Genomic DNA, 20,664 nt, shown 5'->3' on the forward strand with positions numbered 1-20,664 from the left:
GACTGACTGGTGTCTTCCTTTTGCAAGTGCAGCACATTTGTTTTTCGTTTTTCATGAGAGCAGGTGATGAGCTCAATCTCAACGTTTAGCCTCAAAGTGGAGCGACAGGACCTGTTTGCAGGAGGAGGGCGTAGAAATGCAAAGACTCAGGCCTCAACTGGGTCAGTGACCTCCTTAAGATGTTTCACACTGACAAAAGCAGCCACACAAGAGGACTCGTTCTCACGGGGCATAGAGTCTGGGGCAGCGACTCAGGATACAAACACATTCAAGTAAGTCTAAAGATGATTGTGAAGATAGTTTGAGGTAATTAATCATGATCAATGTTTCCCCTGTAGGCCTTTGATCTTCTGCATATGACGCACAAGGGACACCTGAAGTGAACCTTACATGACATCTTATGCTGTCAGAGCATTCAGGAGCGAGCACATGGCTGAAGTGGGACCTGCTCTGTTGAAAATAAGTCAAAATGTCGATTGTGGGCAAAGAATATGTTTCTCAGGATCTTTGTCATGACGAGCGGCTGCTTGGACTTAAAGGATGATCCGAGATGCCTCCCCTCGGCTGGAGATGTCAAATCTTTCTTCTCCTGATTTACAACATCTGTGAGTACATGTTTTCAACAGCTCAATAAGTAGGTTTTGAGTTTGTCTCCTTTGGTCCTGACTGTTAGTGCGGTTGTGGGGTCTTTCTGGGTCTTTCCAGCTCTTGACTCAAATGTGTAGATGGGAATTTCACACAATGTGCCAAACAAGAGCAAAATATAGACTTAAGCAGCTTTAAAACTAGGACTAAGTAACTCATAAAAACAGCCTATTTAAGCACTAACCAACTACATGCAGCGGATGCAGGTGAGGGAGCACCTTCCACCTGTATGTGACCTCTCCCCTCAGTAATACATTCAAATCAAAAAGGTTTTATAAATGGTTCAAATTCTACTTTTGATGTTTGACCCTGGTATAGTATGATATTGTTCATCCTCAGACTATAAAAACTATAAGAATAATTTCTCAACAGCAATTTATGGCCACAGCCTTTTACCTACTCACAATGGGCCGGCCGCGACTCACTTTTAGGTCCCGACCCACCAGTTGTGATCTACTAACCAACACTATTTCTGAACTAACTACAGGGAGAAATGTGTTTAAACCAGAATGAAAGAGTCGTGTGAAAATAACTGCATTTGGTAGCTGTGGTTTTTTGCTCGAGCTGGTGACCTTATTTCTGCATGACTATAGCCACATTCAGGAAAAAAGTACTTCTATTTTTTGTCTTCATCAACCAGCATCCATCCATAAGAAGCCACACAACCTGAAGTGAAACCAGACTTACACGAACCTTTAGTCGGCTTGATTTTTTAATTTGTGTCTGTGTTTGCAGACTGGCTTTTGGCTCCGGTCGGCTGCACTTTCAACAGTCTTGGATCTCTGACGGTTGAGCCGCCTGTTCCTTTCCTCATGGGCTCCGACCTGACTCTGTCCTGCCACATCGACAACTGTGTACAGATGTAAGTAAAGAAATGCCATCTCTAGGGGGCACTGCGGTCAATTGATGTATCAAAATAGCGCAAGCGGGAGTGTCCAGACTGTGGTGAGGCTCAAAATCGTCACATACTGCAGGTAACTTATACATATGTAGTCCTGACAGGTCCATCAGACTGGCCAAATGAACTCTGAAAGATATCAGGTTTATTATCTATTGTGAATGTAGAAAATGTTTTAATATTGTCTACTGAACTAGGTTAAAATCATGAGACAAGAACAGGAGACATTCATATTAAATAAATGGATCTGAAAATCCTGTTTACACAATGACTTTGTTGGACTGTGATGAGCCATTAGAAGAGAACAAACAGCTTCAAACAGAAGTCTTCAGTAAATCCACCCACACTGACAACACAACACATAGTTCATCAACCCAGTCCAGTGAATGATATTTAAAATCTCTGCTACAATAGATAATCTCGGAACGACTGAGACCCTACACAAATGCATCTTTTGATCAAAAGTCCAATAAATGAGCAGTATCTATAACAGGACAATGACTATTTCAACTTCATTACGTACAGCAGAAAGGAACAGCCTGGCTCCACCGCCTCTGAATGAGTTCATTAAAAAAAGGAATGGTGAGACAAGCACTCGCTCCGCACTCAGGGGGGACAGTGAAGTGCAGTTTCGAAAGTCTGCGGCCGCTCAAAATGTGCTTTCTATTAAGGGCTGTTCTCGTTGGAACCCTCTACCAGTGACTGTGAGACAATGTGCCACCTACAGTATGTCTCATTTAAGAGACAACTAAAAAGGCCTCATTTAAGAGACAACTAAAAAGGCCCATTTCGACAGCACAAGACCAGTTCGGTTCGCTTGAGACCGGTTCATTTAGGGAGGGGCAAGTCTGTGTTTCAAGTGTCTTTAGGGTAAAATTTTCTGGGTAGTTATGGGAGTGGCCGAGGTCCTTCATATGCATGTAACAGGTAACAACCACAGCCACATCACTGTGCTTTAGTCCTGCATCAAATCACCCTTGTATATGCTAAACTTGGCCATTACGTGGAACAGAGTACTTATCAACAAAAAAATACTATGCAATTATTCTATATTATGCCCTTTAAATTGAATAGCAAGAAAAATCATATTTGAATGTTTTCCTATCCTCGTTTATAAAAAGGACTTTGATATAGCCCAGTTCTCATCAGCCTCATGGCTCAATCCATACAGAAGTGAAAGTAAAAATCAACTGTGCCATGTGTTAACTTTGTCTTTTAGACGCTCAAACAGAAGTTAAAAACTGTGAACAAGTCATGATAGAGCCTGGTCTAAATTGGTGAAGAGAAAGGTAACTTTGAATATGCAAGGTGACTTTCACAGGCCTGACCAATCAGAGTGTTGACAAGCCCCCCTCCCCTTTCCGGACCCCATGGCTGAAGTGGTCCAGGACTGGAGCGGTTTAGACCCCCTTTTGGGAGCAGAGCGGTTCACTTTTGGTGGTCGAACCACCCTCAAACCGCTCCAGTCCGTTCCGGTCTGGTCCTGTCGAAATGGGGCAAAAGAATGTCTTCTTGGTCAGCAAACTTGTGACCACTAAGAGCCAATTATGTTCACAGGGACATGATTTTACCATGAGTAGGTCTGTGTGAGGGGGGAGCAATTTTAGTAGTTTATGGATGGGGTATCTTGTAGTACTCATGTGTGTTCTGTTTTGTGGTATGTTTTTATGTTTTAACCCCATGGGACTGTGGACGGAAATTAGCTTTGAGCAAAATCCGGCATATTTACAGCACTAGTTGTCTGTTCATTAATGTGCATTGTACCATTGAAATAAATGAATAAATGAAATGACATGATAGTCGAACCTTGGATCCAGGAGGAACAATGCGGTTTTCGTCCTGGTCGTGGCACACTGGACCAGCTCTATACCCTTCATCGAGTGCTAGAGGGTTCGTGGGAGTTCGCCCAACCAGTCCACATGTGTTTTGTGGATCTGGAGAAAGCGTTCGACCGCGTCCCTCGTGGTGCCCTGTGGGGGGTGCTCCGGGAGTATGGGGTCCGGGGCCCTCTGCTAAGGGCTGTCCGTTCCCTGTATGACCGCAGCAGGAGCTTGGTTCGCATTGCTGGCAGTAAGTCAGACCTGTTCCCGGTGCGTGTTGGCCTCCGCCAGGGCTGCCCTTTGTTACCGGTTCTGTTTATAACCTTTATGGACAGAATTTCTCGGTGCAGCCAGGGGCCGGAGGGTGTCCGGTTTGGGAGCCTCAGAGTCTCATCTCTGCTGTTTGCGGATGATGTTGTTCTGATGGCTTCAACAAACCAGGACCTTCAGCACGCTCTGGGGCGGTTTGCAGCCGAGTGTGTAGCGGCCCGGGATGAGGATGGCATGGGCATCTGTTCCGGATGCCTCCTGACCGCCTCCCGCAGGAGGTGTTCCAGGCATGTCCTAGTGGGACAAGGCCTCATGGAAGGCCCAGGGCACTCTGGTGGGACTATGTCTCCGAGCTGGCCTGGTGTCGCCTCGGGGTCCCCCCAGAACAGCTGGAGGAGGTGTGTGTGGATCGGGAAGTCTGGGCATCTCTGCTGAGACTGCTGCCCCCGCGACCCGGCCCCGGATAAAGCGGAAGAAAATGGATGGATGGAAATGACATGGCATTAGGGGTCACCATGTGCAGTCTGAAAAAAGGTGTAACAGCGTCAATGCAACGAGGCTTCCTTAAAGGTGAAGCTGGTCACCCATGGAAAGGGCGCCTCTTTGCATTGAATTTTGACAATGTGGCAGTTTGGACACCCCTGCAGTAAAGTCAAATAATCCACTTTTTGTAACATCTCTGTTCTTTGTCCTGCAGGCCACATGTATATTTGGAGATTAAAGACAATCCAAACACTGTGGAGCCATCGTATGCAGCGAACTGCACGGCCATATTCAAATTGACAAACTTCCGAGAGCCGCAGTCCTGCGTTTACTGCAAGAAAAATTATCCTGGCACAGATTACTTTGTCACCGGGATTACTCTACGCAGCGGCAGTATGTACTATTCATTTTAGTCCATTAGCAGTAGCAGACACAGTGGGTGTAGTCGTCCCACTGGCACTTAGTGATACTGTAGAAAATGTTGTCTTTGCAGCAATGACAGTATAGTATTAATAATGTTTCTCTCTTTGAAGTCCCACCAGACCAAGCTCAAAATATCAGATGTGAAACTACAAGAAGTGCTCATTTTATCGACTGCAGATGGAATTCAACAGAGACTCATGTCCCAACTAACTACAGCGTTACAATCAAAAAGTAAGACGTGCCACAAGAACTCATATCAGCACTGGTAGTTTACTCACAGTTTTAAATGTTCTTTCAGAGAAAATGGTTTGCTGGCTTATTCCAAAGTGGTTCAAGACAAAAAGAACTGCTCAATACCACGAGAAGGATTTGACGATGACATGAAGTATCAGTTGTCCATTTCGGCTCGCAATCATTTTGGGAAATCGCGCTCAGATCCACTGACCTTCTCCCTCGCAGATGTCGGTAAGGCCTGTGTGTTGTTTTTGTCAAAAGGTGCGTAAATAAACCAGGTGTAACTTTATGACCAGTCACTAAACTGAAGGCAGTTTGATCCCTGCCGCTTGCATTGCCATTGTGTCCCTGGGCAAGACACTTTTGGTCATAGTAGTTCCTTGACTGAAGCGCATTGAGTGCTTCGGTTTCAAGTTGGGTGTTGAGTCAAGACTAGGGCTGGGCACCGTTAAACGACGCCAGTGTGGTACTGAAAGAAAGGTTTAGGTATTACTAGTACTGAAAAGAAAAAAAATACTGTTGTGCAGTGACAGCATTAAAGGAAGTGACTTGGTTGGTTCAGCTCAGATAAATGACTTTCTCCCCCCAAAATTTTCAACATTTTTTCCTGAATGTTTACCGTATTGTTTCCATTTTTTTTTTTTTTTTTTTTTTACAGATGTTTTTATTTTTTCCCCAATTTCTTTTTGCAAATTTTCATATTACGAATATTTTCCCCTATTTTTTCAAAAAAAATTGTGCTCATTTTTTCCTTATTTTTGCCGCATTCTTTTTTTTGTTGCTGCAATTTTTGATCATTAATATTTTCCTTATTTTCTCCCCATTTTTTCCCTCCAATTCGTCCCCATTAATTCAAACATGACAAAAAAAAGGCAAAAACAGCGATGAACAGGCAACAAAAAATAAAATGTGACAAAAACATCCCGAAAAGGCAACAATAACACAATTAAAAAGCAATATAAAAAGCCACTAAAAATAAATAAAATAGCCACAAACAAGGGACAAAAATGTAGCATCAATGTGTAAAAAATGTGACAGTTTTGTAGGTCTTAGCTTTCAAATGAGGCGATCAAATCCAAACAGTTGCCCATTTGAATCAAACACATCAACATCGGCAACAGACTTGACTGATCATTGTCAAAATGTAAAGCTTCTTGTAAGTGCTGTCAACATTGTCTTGTTCAAAGTGGCAGTTCAGCATTTCCAAACTCAGACCATTGAACTTATAGCTTCTTTTTTCATTGCAGTTATTCCTGAGACCCCTCACATCACACAAATAAACGTCTGTAATAAATCGATGGCTGCCTTTGTGCGATGGAATACCAGTGAATCCTCGGAAAATCTGAAGCCGTTCATAAGAAGACGTGCAACTAGTGGCTCCTGGGTAATTCTCATTGTCTATGTTGTCTGTTGTTATCGTTCTTTTGTCTTTTATTTCATCTTTTATTTTGTCATGGAAATAATCTGCCTCCATCACTGGCTACGTTTAATGGAGACCAAAAATATGATCATAATCTGATTTGTGGAGTTCTCATATTATTGAAGAGACATGTAAACAGCATAATCTCATATACATAATCTGATATTCATATAATCTGATTTCTTCCTGATCTTTCACACGTGTGCTTAAACAAAAAGGCCAAAATCATGTCACAAAGATAAAGAGTAAAAGATATATATATATACAAAAAAATAAAAATAAAAGTATAAAAAAAATAATAATAATCACAAAAGTTATCCATGAAATAAATCTCAAATGAGTTTGTAGAGTATGTGTGCTGCTGACAGTCGAGTGGTTTAGTCAACATTACTATCTCCTTAGTGTTACTTGAGCCCCCGCTCTGATTATTTACTGAATTGTCTCCCCATTCTCCCCACCCGCACATTTTCAATAGAAGTTAAAGCACAGTTTGTGCTATTCGTGTCTTAATTTCTTTAAAGGGACTATACGGAGTTTCAAAATGTTAAAATTAAGTATTTTCCTCCCCCTACATGTTCCAGCCATGTCCTAATGTGTAGAATGAGCCCAGACCTGTTCACCACAACTGCCTCTAAAATCCTGCACTGTCACTCAAAAAGGTGTTAATTCGGGTCCGAAGTGCCGTCATACACTTAATATAGAAGCTGCAGTTACACGTATGACCTGAGGTGGCAGTGGTGAGTATAAAATGGCTAACTTGCATCTAGCCCGTTTAATTACTCCAGAAAACAATAAACAGTGATCTGGACTTTAAACTCAGACCTTTGACTTACTAAACAAAAAAATTGTGAACTGGACAGCTTTACGTCCACTAATTGCTTATTGGTTTATTTCACAGACAATCTGTGCTTTTGGATTCTCTGATTTCTAAAGAGAATGTAAACACATCAGATCTGATTACCTGATTATCTGATTCTCCAGACCATGTAAATGTAGCCACTGTATCCATTGCTCCTCGTCTCACCACAACGTTTTTTTTCTACCTTTTTGCCTTCCTTTAGGCTTATGAGAAACTAATCATTTATTCACTTTTCCTGCAGCTCATTCCTCCAGCTCTGAACTTGGATGTTTTGCATATGCCACAAGTAACTTGAGATACAATTTTCTTTGCTTCACAGGGAGAAGGTGAAGTCTCAGAGCTCAGTGATGGTTTGGTCAAAGTGACTGGATTACGACCTCTCACCGACTACGAGTTTCAAGTTAAAACATGCATCAAGACAGTTCAACAAACAGATACTAATCGTCGCACCGTCACGAAAATAGTCTGCAGCAAATGGAGCCTGTCCTTTCTGAGGAGAACTCCAGGCAAAGGTACGGACAGTTTTCAAAGACTTCAAAAGAACAGCTCACTGTAACAGTAAGGAGAGGGGAGAGATGGTTGGAATGTGTGAGGGAAAGTGTCAGGAATGAACACGTTTTACCAAAGAACAGAGGGACAAATGAAACCTCTTTTGGGGTTATGAGGATCGGTGGCGGTTCATGGGAATAAGTACAGTAGGGTTCAGCTTTAGGTTTAACAAAAAAAACAAAAAAAATCCTCATGGTTTTTGTTCACGTTGGAGCATACTGTGATGGTTTGGTCAAATACATGATCAAAGCAATAACAATAGTATTGTAATATCACATAATATCACATTGGTCTCGAAGACGCTCCAGGATCAATTGTTTTGTAGGTTTTCTGGTGGGAGGCTCCGTCAGCCGTGAAAACCTTCCAAACAATTGATCCTGCAGCGTCCTAGACCCTTTCGCTGCTGACATCATCAGTGACATCAGCTGGAGGCAGGAAGTGATCAAGAGGAATAAGATTAAACTAAAACTGGTGATTATAAGTGTAAAACTACAAATGCAGGCGCAAAAACAAGAGGAATGACATTTGAGACGATAAAATAAGGTTTATCTGATATTTCCAACAACAGTTAGATACTAGCGTCACTATGACAACAGCTACAATGGAAATAGATAGGAATCTAGCTTCCCACCTCCAGCTAAGCCTGGAATGTTTGCAAACCTGTTCTTATTGCCCACACATGAATAATGTCCCTGATTTGACACTGAACTGAGGCTCAGCTCTGCAGAGTTGAAAGTCCGTGTGATCTGGATCTGATGACTGTGATGGAAAGTTAAAGTTGCCATGGAAACCATTCATACAGCCACAGGGTCACAACAAGGTCAAATGCACCCAAATATCAAATTTCTTTCCTCACAAAAATGTGCGCCTTTAATGCACATAGTGTATAATGGTAGTGAATAAACTGGTATTGAGCTGCCAGACATAAAGACTAAAAAGGGGTCCCCATGTAGATCCACAGATGTGTTTGCAGACATGTTGGTAAAGGAATGGGATGTAATGTATGCATGTAAATAGAAGCACATGATTAACTGTAACAACATCTAAAAGTAGAACAGAAAAAGAAACTTCCTATGATTAATATTAAACTTGTGGTAAATATATTTTTTTTTCTTTTAGTGCCTTCTTTGCCAGTATTTGTGTGGAGAGATTCTGTAATGACAAACAGGCAACAGATGGTGACTGTCTTTTGGAAGGTAAAGACACCAGATGACTAAGTGGAGAAATGTGGATGGACCTGAACAGTTTGATATGAGACTGTGGTCCGTAAATGTCAATCATTTAAAAGATAAGCTCAGCAATACTGTCTCACAAAGGCAGATTCATCTTTAATATTACAATAGTAGTATTTAGTATTGCAAATGGGTTAGTACTATAGCCAAACAAAATGGAGAAATCAAGCTTTTAAATGTTAAATGTCTTTTGTTTCAGCCTCCTCCTGCAGATGATTTCAGCGGCAAGATCCGTTGGTATGAGATCTTATTTGGTGATGGTCACAAACAGAAGTACAACTGTACCCTGTCCCACTGCTCTGCCAGAGTGCCCTCGTTACGACCAATCAGTGTCACCGCTGTCACCTCCTACGGGACATCCCCCCCTGCCACTGTCCCCCTCGCACAATCAGGTACAAGGCTTTCAGATACAGAGCCGAACTTTACAACCACAGACTGGTGAAGGGACGCGTATACATTTACATTTTACATGGAATTAACATAATCACTTTGTTTTTTTTTACTTTTCACACCAATTACCGTCTTATAAGTTGATTTTACAAGCACCATCAGGACAGGATCAGGATTAAACTGTGTCTGCTGCAAGTCTAAATCTGAAAAACACCTAAAATAAATGCATTGCTAAAGCATAAATGAAATAATCACCTGAAGGCATTTACAGGTGCATTTACCACTGTTTAAGAACCACTTCTCTAATTAATTGATTGTGGACATACAGTAATATGCATATAAGATCAACTTCATTGAACTGAACAAAACGATAAAGGAAGTTATGATATGAGGCTGATGTTATAAACAAAGTTTGCCTAAAATCAACACTTTTTGTTACCCAGATGCACCAGGACCAGTCTGGAGAGCGGTGACTCCTGCGGTAGATGGAAAATCTGTGACTTTCTCCTGGGCCCGTCCTGAACGAGATGATCAACTAATGAATTATGTAATAGAGTGGACAACTGTTCCCCCAGGGGCCCTGCACTGGCAAACTGTGTCCGGAGACCAGAGGGGCACAACTATAACAGGTAGAACACACTGACCTCTAGTGGTCAAAGACACAACCACTATTTTAATCTGTGTTGAGTAGGCTACAATATGTCCATGTACAGCAGGGTCTCCAACCTTTTTTACCCGGCGATCTACTTTTACACAACCAGAACGTCGGAGAGCTACTTATGCTTCAAAAACACTTGTAAAATGCGACTTAGGTGGACTACACCCTGGAGAACTAGTAGATGGAAGTTGGATTTCAAAAAAAATACTTTGAATTTAGTGCTTAAACTTTGCAATATTGACCCAACTGTTCACAGATTGCATCCAGCAAGTTCAGAGCAAACAGAAAATGCATCTAAAAGTTGAGTTGTCATGCGTTATGTATAGTTATGTAGAAAGTCTTTGGTGAGCTACCTAGAAAGGCCTGGTGAGCTACTGGTAGCTCCCGAGCTACTGGTTGGAGATCCCTGATGTATAGTATATTGATCCTTTTAATCAGTTTGCTTCATATTACATCTCTTTAGCTAGTATCCAGAACAGCTGGTGCACAGTTGCACTTCTGTCAGTCTGACACTGAGGGCAGCTGTGGCTACAAATGTAGCTTATCACCAAGTATGGGGTGAATTAAAAACTGGCCCTTATGACTCACTATGATTCACAATACCAGTCATGGGTGACTTGAAATCCATAGAAATTCATAGATAGTGAATTTCTATCTATGGCTAGAAGTACAAGAAGTGCAGGTTCTTAGTATTGGTAGTAGATGACATTAATTAAATGTAAACTTTGTATTTTCAGTCGAAATTATAGTTGCTACTCATGCACACTTTATAATGAGTGTATTAGTAGTTTGTTACAAGCACATGCATGTCATAATTCCTTGATTTTTATCAAATATGTTTGAGTTTGTGCTTAGGCCTGAAACCAGGTGTACTGTACAACATTTCCATCTTCGCTGTGACCACTAGGGGCGTCAGCGCTCCATTCTCCTCTCTTGTATACTCCAAAGAACTGGGTAAACTCTCAAACTAAATCCACCAAAATGCCTTTATCTTGTACACAAATACATTTGTCACTTTTATATCTCGTCCAGTGCCGATGTATGGTCCCAACATGTCAGTTTTGGTCCATGAGCCGAACAGGGCCCTGGTGCAGTGGGACGAGCTGCATGTGGAGCAGAAGAGAGGCTTCATCACATCATACACCATTTACTACAAGGTGTTAGACTCCAACAGCCCGCAGCTCAATGGTGAGTCACAGCCCTATGAGCAACAGCTAAATATACAGGCATTCTTATATCACTGACAATTGTGATGCAACTGCAGTTCTGGTTACAGTTTTCTGCAAAGTCAGCTGGCAGATAAAAGGTTAAGGTACTTTATTGTAAACGTAGAGAAATGTAGCCTCCGCATTTGGTCCAGCCTTCAGTGCAAGTGGGGAAGTACAGAGCCGAGGAATCCATCTCTAAATGTTTAGTTATAGGCTCAGAATCATCCGGCTGGAGGATTTACAGGGTGTGCATGTACGGGTTGATGGGGGGAACTAGAACACCAGGAGAGAAACCCATCCAGGCACAGGGAGAACATGCAAACTCCACACAGGAAGAACCCACACAGTCCAGGATCTCCTTGCTTTCAGGGAAGATCATAAAAACAAAGGAAAGAAATGCCCAGACATCGTTTAAACCCTCAAACTCATATTTCAAATCCCCTTAAACAGAAAAGGCAAAAGCTGGTATTTATGATGAAACAGTATTGTATTGCACAGTAGAAGCTTTTGCCCTTTATGCCGATGTTACGAAACCTCATAACTTCACATTCTGTGCTCTCTGCTCGTGCACGACTCACTTCCTCATGCAGCATTGTGTGAGATAACGCAGTCACCTGTACCGTGAGTAACATTATACATCATGGAACGTGTGAAACGTGCCGCGTCCCCTCCCACAGCGCTTCACTCTGATCCGCAGGGGTTTTCGGCTTATTCCGGTGTTGTGGTGCGATCTTACCGCTTCTTTACCAGTAACAACGTCAAAATGTGCCCAGTCGCCACTTTGGCCAAGTTATATTCAGAAAAGAACTTTCTAGGAAGTGTAGTCGGGTTCTGCCTCAATGTACACTCTATTTAGTGCTTGAAAAGGAAATGAAAGACACATGTAAATGTTAAACAGAGTTGGAGAGTCCGTATTTTTGCTGTATTTGACAGATTCCTCTACACAAAATCCAATACTTCTTTTATAATCATAGGCATTTTTTTAAGATTATACTAAGAGGTGTTTGTTAAGTTTCAATAAGGTATTAATAAGCATTAGTAATGTTTTTTGAGTGTTATGAGTTAGAGTTATGGTTTAGGTTAATTCATGAATAAGCATATTATTCATGAACTTGTTGCTAATAGTATAATGAGCAGCTAAGTAACATCTTTATAAGCATATTATCAGTGACCTATTCATTACTAATGCTAATGAAGCAAACCTTTATATAAAATGTTTCCAAAATATCTATAAAGAACATCACAACTTATCGATTTGTGACGTTTTAAGTTACTAGTTGCCTTTATCAAAGAACAATAATAGTGAACAGAGAGGCACAATTCCTCTCTATATATATATACTGTATATGCACAACAATGATTAGCTTGGACCGTAGAGTTTATATAAGAGCCGTCTGACAAAACGGCTACTTCACACACATACATCTTTGTGAGCACCTTGTGAATCATGAAGTGAAGCGGTAAATGAGAAGTGGCTGAACCCGAAAGCGTGAACAGGAAGCTGCGTGGCTAAATGCACACATGCAACAGGCAGCAGTTTCAGAGGCTGAGGAGAACAACAGCCTCTGGGGGACAAGTTATTTTTAACCTTACAATGATATAAACACCTTTTTTTTTTCTCTTTACTTCACCTTTTTTTTACTCCAAAGTACATTACACACCAAAGTCATGCTTGTTGAGAGCAAGAGCGATGCACTCTTATCTGTAAAAAGTAGATGAAATAACTGCTGATCCTAAGCTGAGCTGCATATTGTGGACATGCTACACTTCGTTTGTGAACTCCAAACCTCCAGGATTCAGAATTACATCTGGACTTTCTGTATTTGGGGACAGTGGCTGAGATTTTAGAAGTGAGTCTAGGCCTATTATTTTTTTAGGATCTGGCAACATAAAGTGTGGGTTCCTGACAGTGTCGGAGAAAATGTATTACAAAAGCAATGAGTTGCACAAATATATAACAGTAATTAAGGAATATAAAACATATTACTTAAACAAAATAGGGGAATATATGAGTCATTACAATTCAAGTGAACTGAGTTACAAGTGCATTTAAATGTATGAACGAAAAAATGCCAAACTCCTCTAAATAAAATGCAGCAAAACAAATCAAGTTGGACACTGGTGTATAAGATCTTCAGTCTGTAGTTAATGTGACGGGGGAAAAACAGAGAGAATGTGGGAAGGCGAAGGAAAAGAAAGTCTTTGACTGCACTTTTGCTCAGTGGCTTTAATACTATTTAAAGTTTATATTTTGCCAAAGGTAACTCAGAAGTAACTCAAAGTAGTGTAACTCAGCTACATTTTTCAGTAATATGTAATAAAAGCATAATATATTTTTAAAGCTGTAACTACTAACTACCCAACACTGGTTCCTGAACAATCACATTTTACAGCTTGCAAAATGTTTGTGAACAATTGTTTGTGCATCTAAATGTTTACAAAGAATCCGGGAGCATTTCACTTCCTCACTTACTTCATTTAAACAAATAGATGCCATTATCAGAAGCCTTGACAACAATGCATTTGAATCTGACTAGTCATTTTCTCACGCCGTGTTCTCGTCACCTTTCCCCAAAAAATACCAGCTTGGGGTTTATGTGGGTGTAAAAAAAAAGTACGCAATCTATCCACAAGTCTGCGTCTCTAGTGTGATATTACGCTCCGGATGACTTCACTTTGCTCCTCTTGTTCTCAGTGTCTGTGCCAGTCGGAGGCCCCAGGGAGCAGTGGTTGGACTGTCCAGACGGGACGCTGGCTCTGCAGATGTCCGCCTCCAATGCAGCTGGAGAGGGGCCAAAGGGCAACCACATATCCTCCCGTCCACCGGCTCGTCAAGGTCAACACACCACCATTTAAAAATAACATATTTTTCTATAGTGAGCAGGATTGTAAAGTGAACACTGTGCCAAAATCAAACTGACTTCAATTGTTCTTGGATTAACATAATAATTGTAATGGCTTGAATGTGTAAAAGCTGTACTATTAATCGCAGAGAAATCGAAATTGCAATTTGGATTATTGAAATTAGCTAATCACAAAGGCAGTTCATATTCCGGCAGTCTCGTATCCTTGGGTCTTATTTCCAAACGTTTTCTGAAATGCATGTGATTCTTATTTCACACATATTCCCAGTTGTTCACACATATTTCAGTCTTCTCTCAAATGTATTTTCCATCCCTTTAAAGAGAGGATTTTTTAACTCAAATTGAAAATCTAATTGGAGGCACAATCTCAATACTTGCATTAGAAAAGGTCACTTGAAATATAAAAACTTGGAATAAACACACAAAAAACGTATTACAACACAGTATTTTGATAAATGTATAATCATCAGTTTGTGTCAGGATGCATTTTTACCATTTCACAAATGAACTGAGACGCGATGACACAATTCTGGTCTTATCAATCAAGATGCCAATTGGCAGATGAGAAGGATGTGACGCTGACGAAAAATACAATTTACATCACATTTGTGCGTAACTTAATGCTGTGGTTAATCATTGCCTTTCTTGGCAAACCCATGAGAAGCAAAAGTAACACAAGGTTTCTTTAATGCTGTACAATATTTAAAGGGATATTTCAGGATTTTTGACATAGGGTCTCATTTCCTAGTTATCCAGAGTGTGGTCCAGATTTCTGGAGATTTTTTAAATTTATTTTGTTTAATACATGCAGTCCTTATATTTGAAGAGTTTAGTGGTGCTAGGCTAGTGCTAGGCTAGTGCATGTCTATGGTGATTATTGTAGCCTGCATTAAAAAACAGTCTGACCCAAGCATGGTGCACCTGAGGCAAATCACTTATAACACTACCGATGTAAATGTGTGTGTTGACTGAATAATTTTTGAAATATGACCATTTTGCATTTAAAATAACTTATATTTGAGCAGCATCAGCTTCCTGGTTGTAAGCAACACAGCGGCGGAGTGATCTGCTCGGTTACCAGATCTACAGTAGTTTGTTTACCTGCAGCCGGCGTTACTACACGTTCACAAAGGAGCTTTGTACAAATCAGATATGGCAACGTTTGAAGGACAACCCCATGATTTTGAAGAGGTTTTTAATGCAAGCTACTAGTTACCATAGACATTCACTAGCCTAGCACTAGCCTAGCGCCACTAAACTCTTCAAATATAAGGACTGCATGAATTTAAAAACTATACATATATCGAGAAATCAACAAAACTCTGGATAACTAGGCCCTATGTAAAAAATCCTGAAACATCCCTTTAATGTTTATAGAAGGAGCAATAGGAGCAGATGAGGAACTTGTTTTGGTTGAAACATTGCAGGACTGAGCCAAATGTGTTTCCTAATTTTGTAAAACCCTCCTCTTGTTTCTGTAGTTGGCCTGGTGATTGTCATCATCTTCATCATCACCGTCTTCATTGCCATCATAGTCAACCTGATGTGCTGGAAATGTGTGCGCAAAAGGTAAAGTGTTTGCAACAAATATACTGTATATAGGATCGGTTTTGATTTACCAGTAAGAGCACCAGGATGCCACTGCGGTGAACGTTAAAAGGTCAGGCCACCACCAAACCAAAAACCACAAAATAGATGAGAAATAATAATAACTGAAGCCTGGCTATGAGGAACTCTTAACAGTGGAAAAAAGTCAGTAGTCATTCACAAAAAAAACTGATGCCACTTAGTTTGTTAGGACCGTCTGTTTTTGCTATATCTGAAATTACTACTCACAAAACTGTATTCTAAAAGTTAAGTGTTTGCATGTTGGGGTAGAAAAAATAAGCCAGATCATTGCATACATACCAAAATCTGCAGTTGTGGAGATTGTTTATCATCACAACTTGGGATTTATTCATATTCATAGGGGTGTCCAAACTTTTTTTTATGAGGGGCCACATATTGAAGCATGCAATACACGAGGTGAAGGGCCACAGATCAGTGATACCAGGAAACCTACGACTAGGTTTATTTATGCTTAAAACCTTATTGCCAGCTCTGTGTCACAATACTTTTTTGTTATTTGGTAAGAATAGTGTAGAGTTATTGAACTTAAAGGAACAGGCCACCGTTTTTCTATACTCAGATATGTTCTTACCTGAGCTTAGACGAGTTGATGCATATCTGTCTGGTCTGTGTGCCCGTGGAAGAGCTTGGTCGCTTCTAACTTCACCCCGTTTGGAGCTATAGGAATACACTGTAAGAGGCCAAATGCTAACAACATCTTTGGTCTTTTCGTGACTGAGGGCACTGAGGGATTATTCGGTGAAATGTTAGTGATTTTAAAGTGTAATTTTATTTGTCCTCTTGCCTGAAAACATTTGTTACTAAATGCATTTGTTCAGCCAAAGTTCTTATGTGTTCACTTTATTTTCATAGGATTAAACAGAGGTGCATCGCGTGGGGTCCAGCGGGGCTCGGTGACAATCTGCCAAAGCCCAAAAACAGCTACGCCGTCAAACTTCTGCAGGTATTTCAAGACCTTTACCTTCAATATAGGAGCTTTTCAAAAACATGTCATTTGTGCTTTCAACTACACTTTGCAGTTAAACACTTTTTAACAATTTCTTTGTTCTGGTTATAATTATTCTTTCAGATTTTTGAGGCTGTAACTTTTAATTTTCACACCATTATTTTACAAATGCACAATTAATGTGTATTGCCAATGGTAATTTTGCAATATTTGTCTCTAGAGTGGCTTTCATAAAACAGCCTTGCAGTTTTATATAAATTCAAACTTAAGAGATGACCAAGACAAAACACAGGAAGTGACAAAGAAGAAGATTAACAATTAAACCGTTAAGTCAATGGGAAATGAGTCAAACTGCTCTGGAATATTGCCTTATTTTATGTCACTTCCTGACAGCAGCTTAAAAATAAATTGTTTCCTTTTTTCCCCCAATTTTCTGCCCAACATTTCTTAATTAAAGGGACTATACAGAGTTTAAAAATGTTACAATTATGTATTTTTCTCCCCTACATGTTCCAGCCATGTCCTAATGTGTAGAATGAGCTCAGACCTGTTCACCACAACTGCCTCTGAAATCCTGCACTGTCACTCAAAAAGGTGTTACTTCGGGTCCGTCATGCACGAGCTTAATATAGAAGGTGCAGCTACAAGTATGACCTGAGGTGGCAGTAATGAGTATAAAATGGCCAACTTGCATCTAACCCCTTCAAAACAGCTGCTTCACTGAAATAAAATGATTATTACGCAACTGATGTTATCCTTCTAAATAAGTCTTTTTTTTTTTAAAGCATTAAAACCGTCATATGCACTTCAAGTATACATCATTTTGCATGTTATTGTAAATTAAAATGTAGGTGTTCTTGGGGTCCTCAGCAGCTCCTAAGTCTGCAAATGCGGACACCAAAACAAGTTTCACTATATGTTCATGCCATTCCTCATTTCAAAGACTTTAACTACTAGAAGCTGCACTAACTGAAAGGACCTGACTGGGGAAAGGTGCTGAGATTGTGACTCATTCTGCTTTCTGATTGGATAATTTTATATCTTGTAAAACGTTTCCATAATTGTGCATAAATTAGCATTACAATTGTTATCAGTATCAAATTATGTCTGATATAAACATGTGTGCCTCTTGTCACACAGATAATAAACATATTGCATATTTCATTTAACTTGCGATTGTTTACCTTGCTTTCCTATTTGTAGCTGGAAGGAAGTGAGCCATCCTTGTTCTCCTCCTACTACTCCGACCCTCCACTGTCTCCCATTTCCTTACTGTCCCGGGACAACATGGAGGAGCCGTACCCCTGTGTTCATGTCGAACCAGGACCTTCACAAACCGTACCAGAATCTACAGCGGACGGCTCCGATTCAAGCCTTTCAATGGCTCACGGCAACTACAAACCACAGACTTTCTCCTTCGCTGAAAAGGCGGACGTTGAGGACATAGAGGAGGAGAAATCGCCTTCAGATCTGTTTCACGGATTATTGTCCATAGTCCATGGGGATTTATCTGACGGCCAAACGGGGCCTGGTCTGGATGCCGTGAATTGCCCCTGGTGGTCGAAAACCTCTGGCATGAATATTGCTACGATGGAAATAACCACATGTACAGACAAAGTGGACAACGTATCACTTATGGATTCTGACGTGAGCGCAGACCACGCTTTAGTTGATTTCTCCGATAATGATGACGGGACACTGGCTGGTGGCTATTTCCCGCAGCTTTTTGTCCAGTAGGTCTCATGAGACACACAGAAGCATCACGAGTAACAGAACTGCACTACTGAGGAGAATAAATGCAATTTGAAAAGCATTAGTTTTGTTTTTGAAGTACAGTGGGTTCAGAAAGTATCTATTTGAAGCTCTCTGTTTATTTCTGTTATGTTATTTATATCAGACTGCTCCCATGATGAAGTAGAAACAATCCAAGTCTTTGTGCATAAACTATGAGGTGTTTTGAAATGAATGTTGAAGAGATTGTACCCTCTGGCCCTTGAGAACAGTGCTAATTGTGCAGCACTGCAGACCCTCCGCATTTCAAACTGGATAGGCTCAAATAGATGAGTAAAATCATGGTGTTAGACCCCGGTGGAGAATGATGAGCTTTGCAGAAATCAGGATAGTCTTGCTTTGACCCGTCGGAGACACTTTTTTTTTTAATAGTCAACGTAACAGTACAGAGACAGACAAAGGACAGTGACAGTAACAATACACAATACAGAGTCAACTGTGACAGTAACAATGTATAGACAGACTTTACAGAGACAGACGATGACAGATAAGGACAGGCGGACACGCATGTAGGGAATAACATTCAACTCTTTGTGCATACATATATATACACATACACATATACATATACATATATACATATATATACATGCATATGCAAACATACACACACACACATATGTACATATACATGCACACATACATATACACACACATATTGTTTTAAGTTGTTTTAAGTTGTACGGAAGGCAATGATCATAGAGTCAGCCACTATGAAGCCACTGTTCGCATCGAAGCACGCTGAGGTAATGCTATATGTATTCATAGAAAGATGAGGACAGTGCTAATTGTGGTCAATACAGATAAAGTTGTCAAGGGCATCTTATGTTTTCACAGCTTTTTTATTTGTATTATTCCTTAGAACTTGAAAGTAGAGTTCTGCCTCAATTATAAATTCAAGACTTCGTGGAGGTTTCTTTGCCCATTTGCACTTATGGATGTAATATTTACCTAATAATATGAACAGGTTTACCACATGTTTTATGTTGCTGTCCACTTCATTGTGCAAGTAGAACAACAGAATACATCTTTTTCATGTATTCTGTTGTTCTGATCTTTCATTTTACTGTTTGGTTTTGTGCATTTAAATGCGTATTAAAGTGATAGTCTGGATGTCTAAATGTTTTACATTTTTTAAGAATTGCACAAAATTTACCTCCTGGCCTTAAACTTTGATATATAGTGAGTACAAATATATATTATTATATATTTTTTAAGTCCCACCTTCCCTGATCTCAGCAACTACTCAAGAGCCCGCTCGCCGATCGCGTAGACCAATAAAATGCGAGCAAGACGATGATTGACACTTCATGCGCGCTGCAGGCTCGCGCCCGAGAACTGAGCACGCGCAGATAGTGTTTCTCGTACCTGGATCCGCCATTACGCCCGAGCGCCGCTCTGGACAACAACAGCCAGAAGCTACGACTGCCTGCTCCTTCTCTTTAGACATGTAAACAGTTCAAAAGTCCATCTTCTAAACTAGCAGGAAAACGAAGGAAAGACAGATGTGGAATTTATATCGGAGAGTTGTACAACAGATGGACGGAGCTACGTGAGCTCAACTTCAGCACGGAGGAAGAGAGATGGCAGTTTCTACAGGTAAATGCATGACATTTTGAAGTTTTCATGACGATAATTAGTTGAATTTAGTCCGTCATGATTAGGGTTTTTGCATATGCTAAGCTCTAATACGCTAGCTAACTATGACCTGTTTGCATGGCGTTATAAAGCTATAGGTTAGCCTACTGTAAACACTGACACTGGTCACCGCGGATGTTTTCACTACTTTACATGCACGTGAACTGACTATGTATATTTCTGTGCAAACTGGCGTTACATCAAATGTAGCATAGAGATTTGCAGACGTGCAGACACGCAGTATATGTAATGTCAAAACCTAAATATAGTGCTAGCATCTGAACTTTATTGTACGATAAATAAATGAGGGCCAGTGGGCTACGTGCGTTATTGAAGAAAATGTGATTCAAAACATAGCTTACTCTGTAAGAATTGTATTAGACTTGCACAATGTCGTTGTTACATTCTGTGTAAATATACATAACTTTATGTTTCCAGTTACCAAACCGGATCAGGAGTTCCAATATCTACTCCCAAAATATAAAAAAAACAACCACTATCCTGCTCATATTGCTGTGTCAGCACTATCAAGTGTCCACGGGGACTTCTCTGAGAGGTAAGAATTTTTGGGGGTAAATTAGATTATCACACAACACGACAGTGAAGGTAAAGGGCAGAAAAAAATGTGCATTGAAATTCGAAGCCCCACATCCCAAAAAATCTACACAGAAACAAAGTATAGACGTGTGAACTGTAGTGGATTGAGG

General features: G+C 40.4%; 1 protein-coding gene across 1 annotated transcript; it reads left to right on the forward strand.

Moving 5' to 3' along the window:
* Positions 1-136: 136 nt before the first annotated feature.
* il23r (interleukin 23 receptor) lies at positions 137-18,265 on the forward strand (the record flags this gene model as incomplete). Its single annotated transcript, XM_079575685.1, has 16 exons — positions 137-161; positions 1,381-1,507; positions 4,331-4,509; positions 4,650-4,770; positions 4,838-5,004; positions 6,021-6,157; positions 7,372-7,564; positions 8,721-8,797; positions 9,033-9,225; positions 9,667-9,852; positions 10,737-10,835; positions 10,914-11,069; positions 13,785-13,925; positions 15,435-15,522; positions 16,435-16,525; positions 17,732-18,265. 16 exons carry the CDS (start codon positions 137-139, stop codon positions 18,263-18,265), a joined length of 2,514 nt encoding a protein of 837 aa, XP_079431811.1.
* Between the last annotated feature and the right edge of the window lie 2,399 nt (positions 18,266-20,664).

Source organism: Gobius niger (assembly GCF_951799975.1).
Source record: "Gobius niger genome assembly, chromosome: 17".
In the NCBI taxonomy this organism is placed as follows: Eukaryota; Metazoa; Chordata; class Actinopteri; order Gobiiformes; family Gobiidae; genus Gobius; species Gobius niger.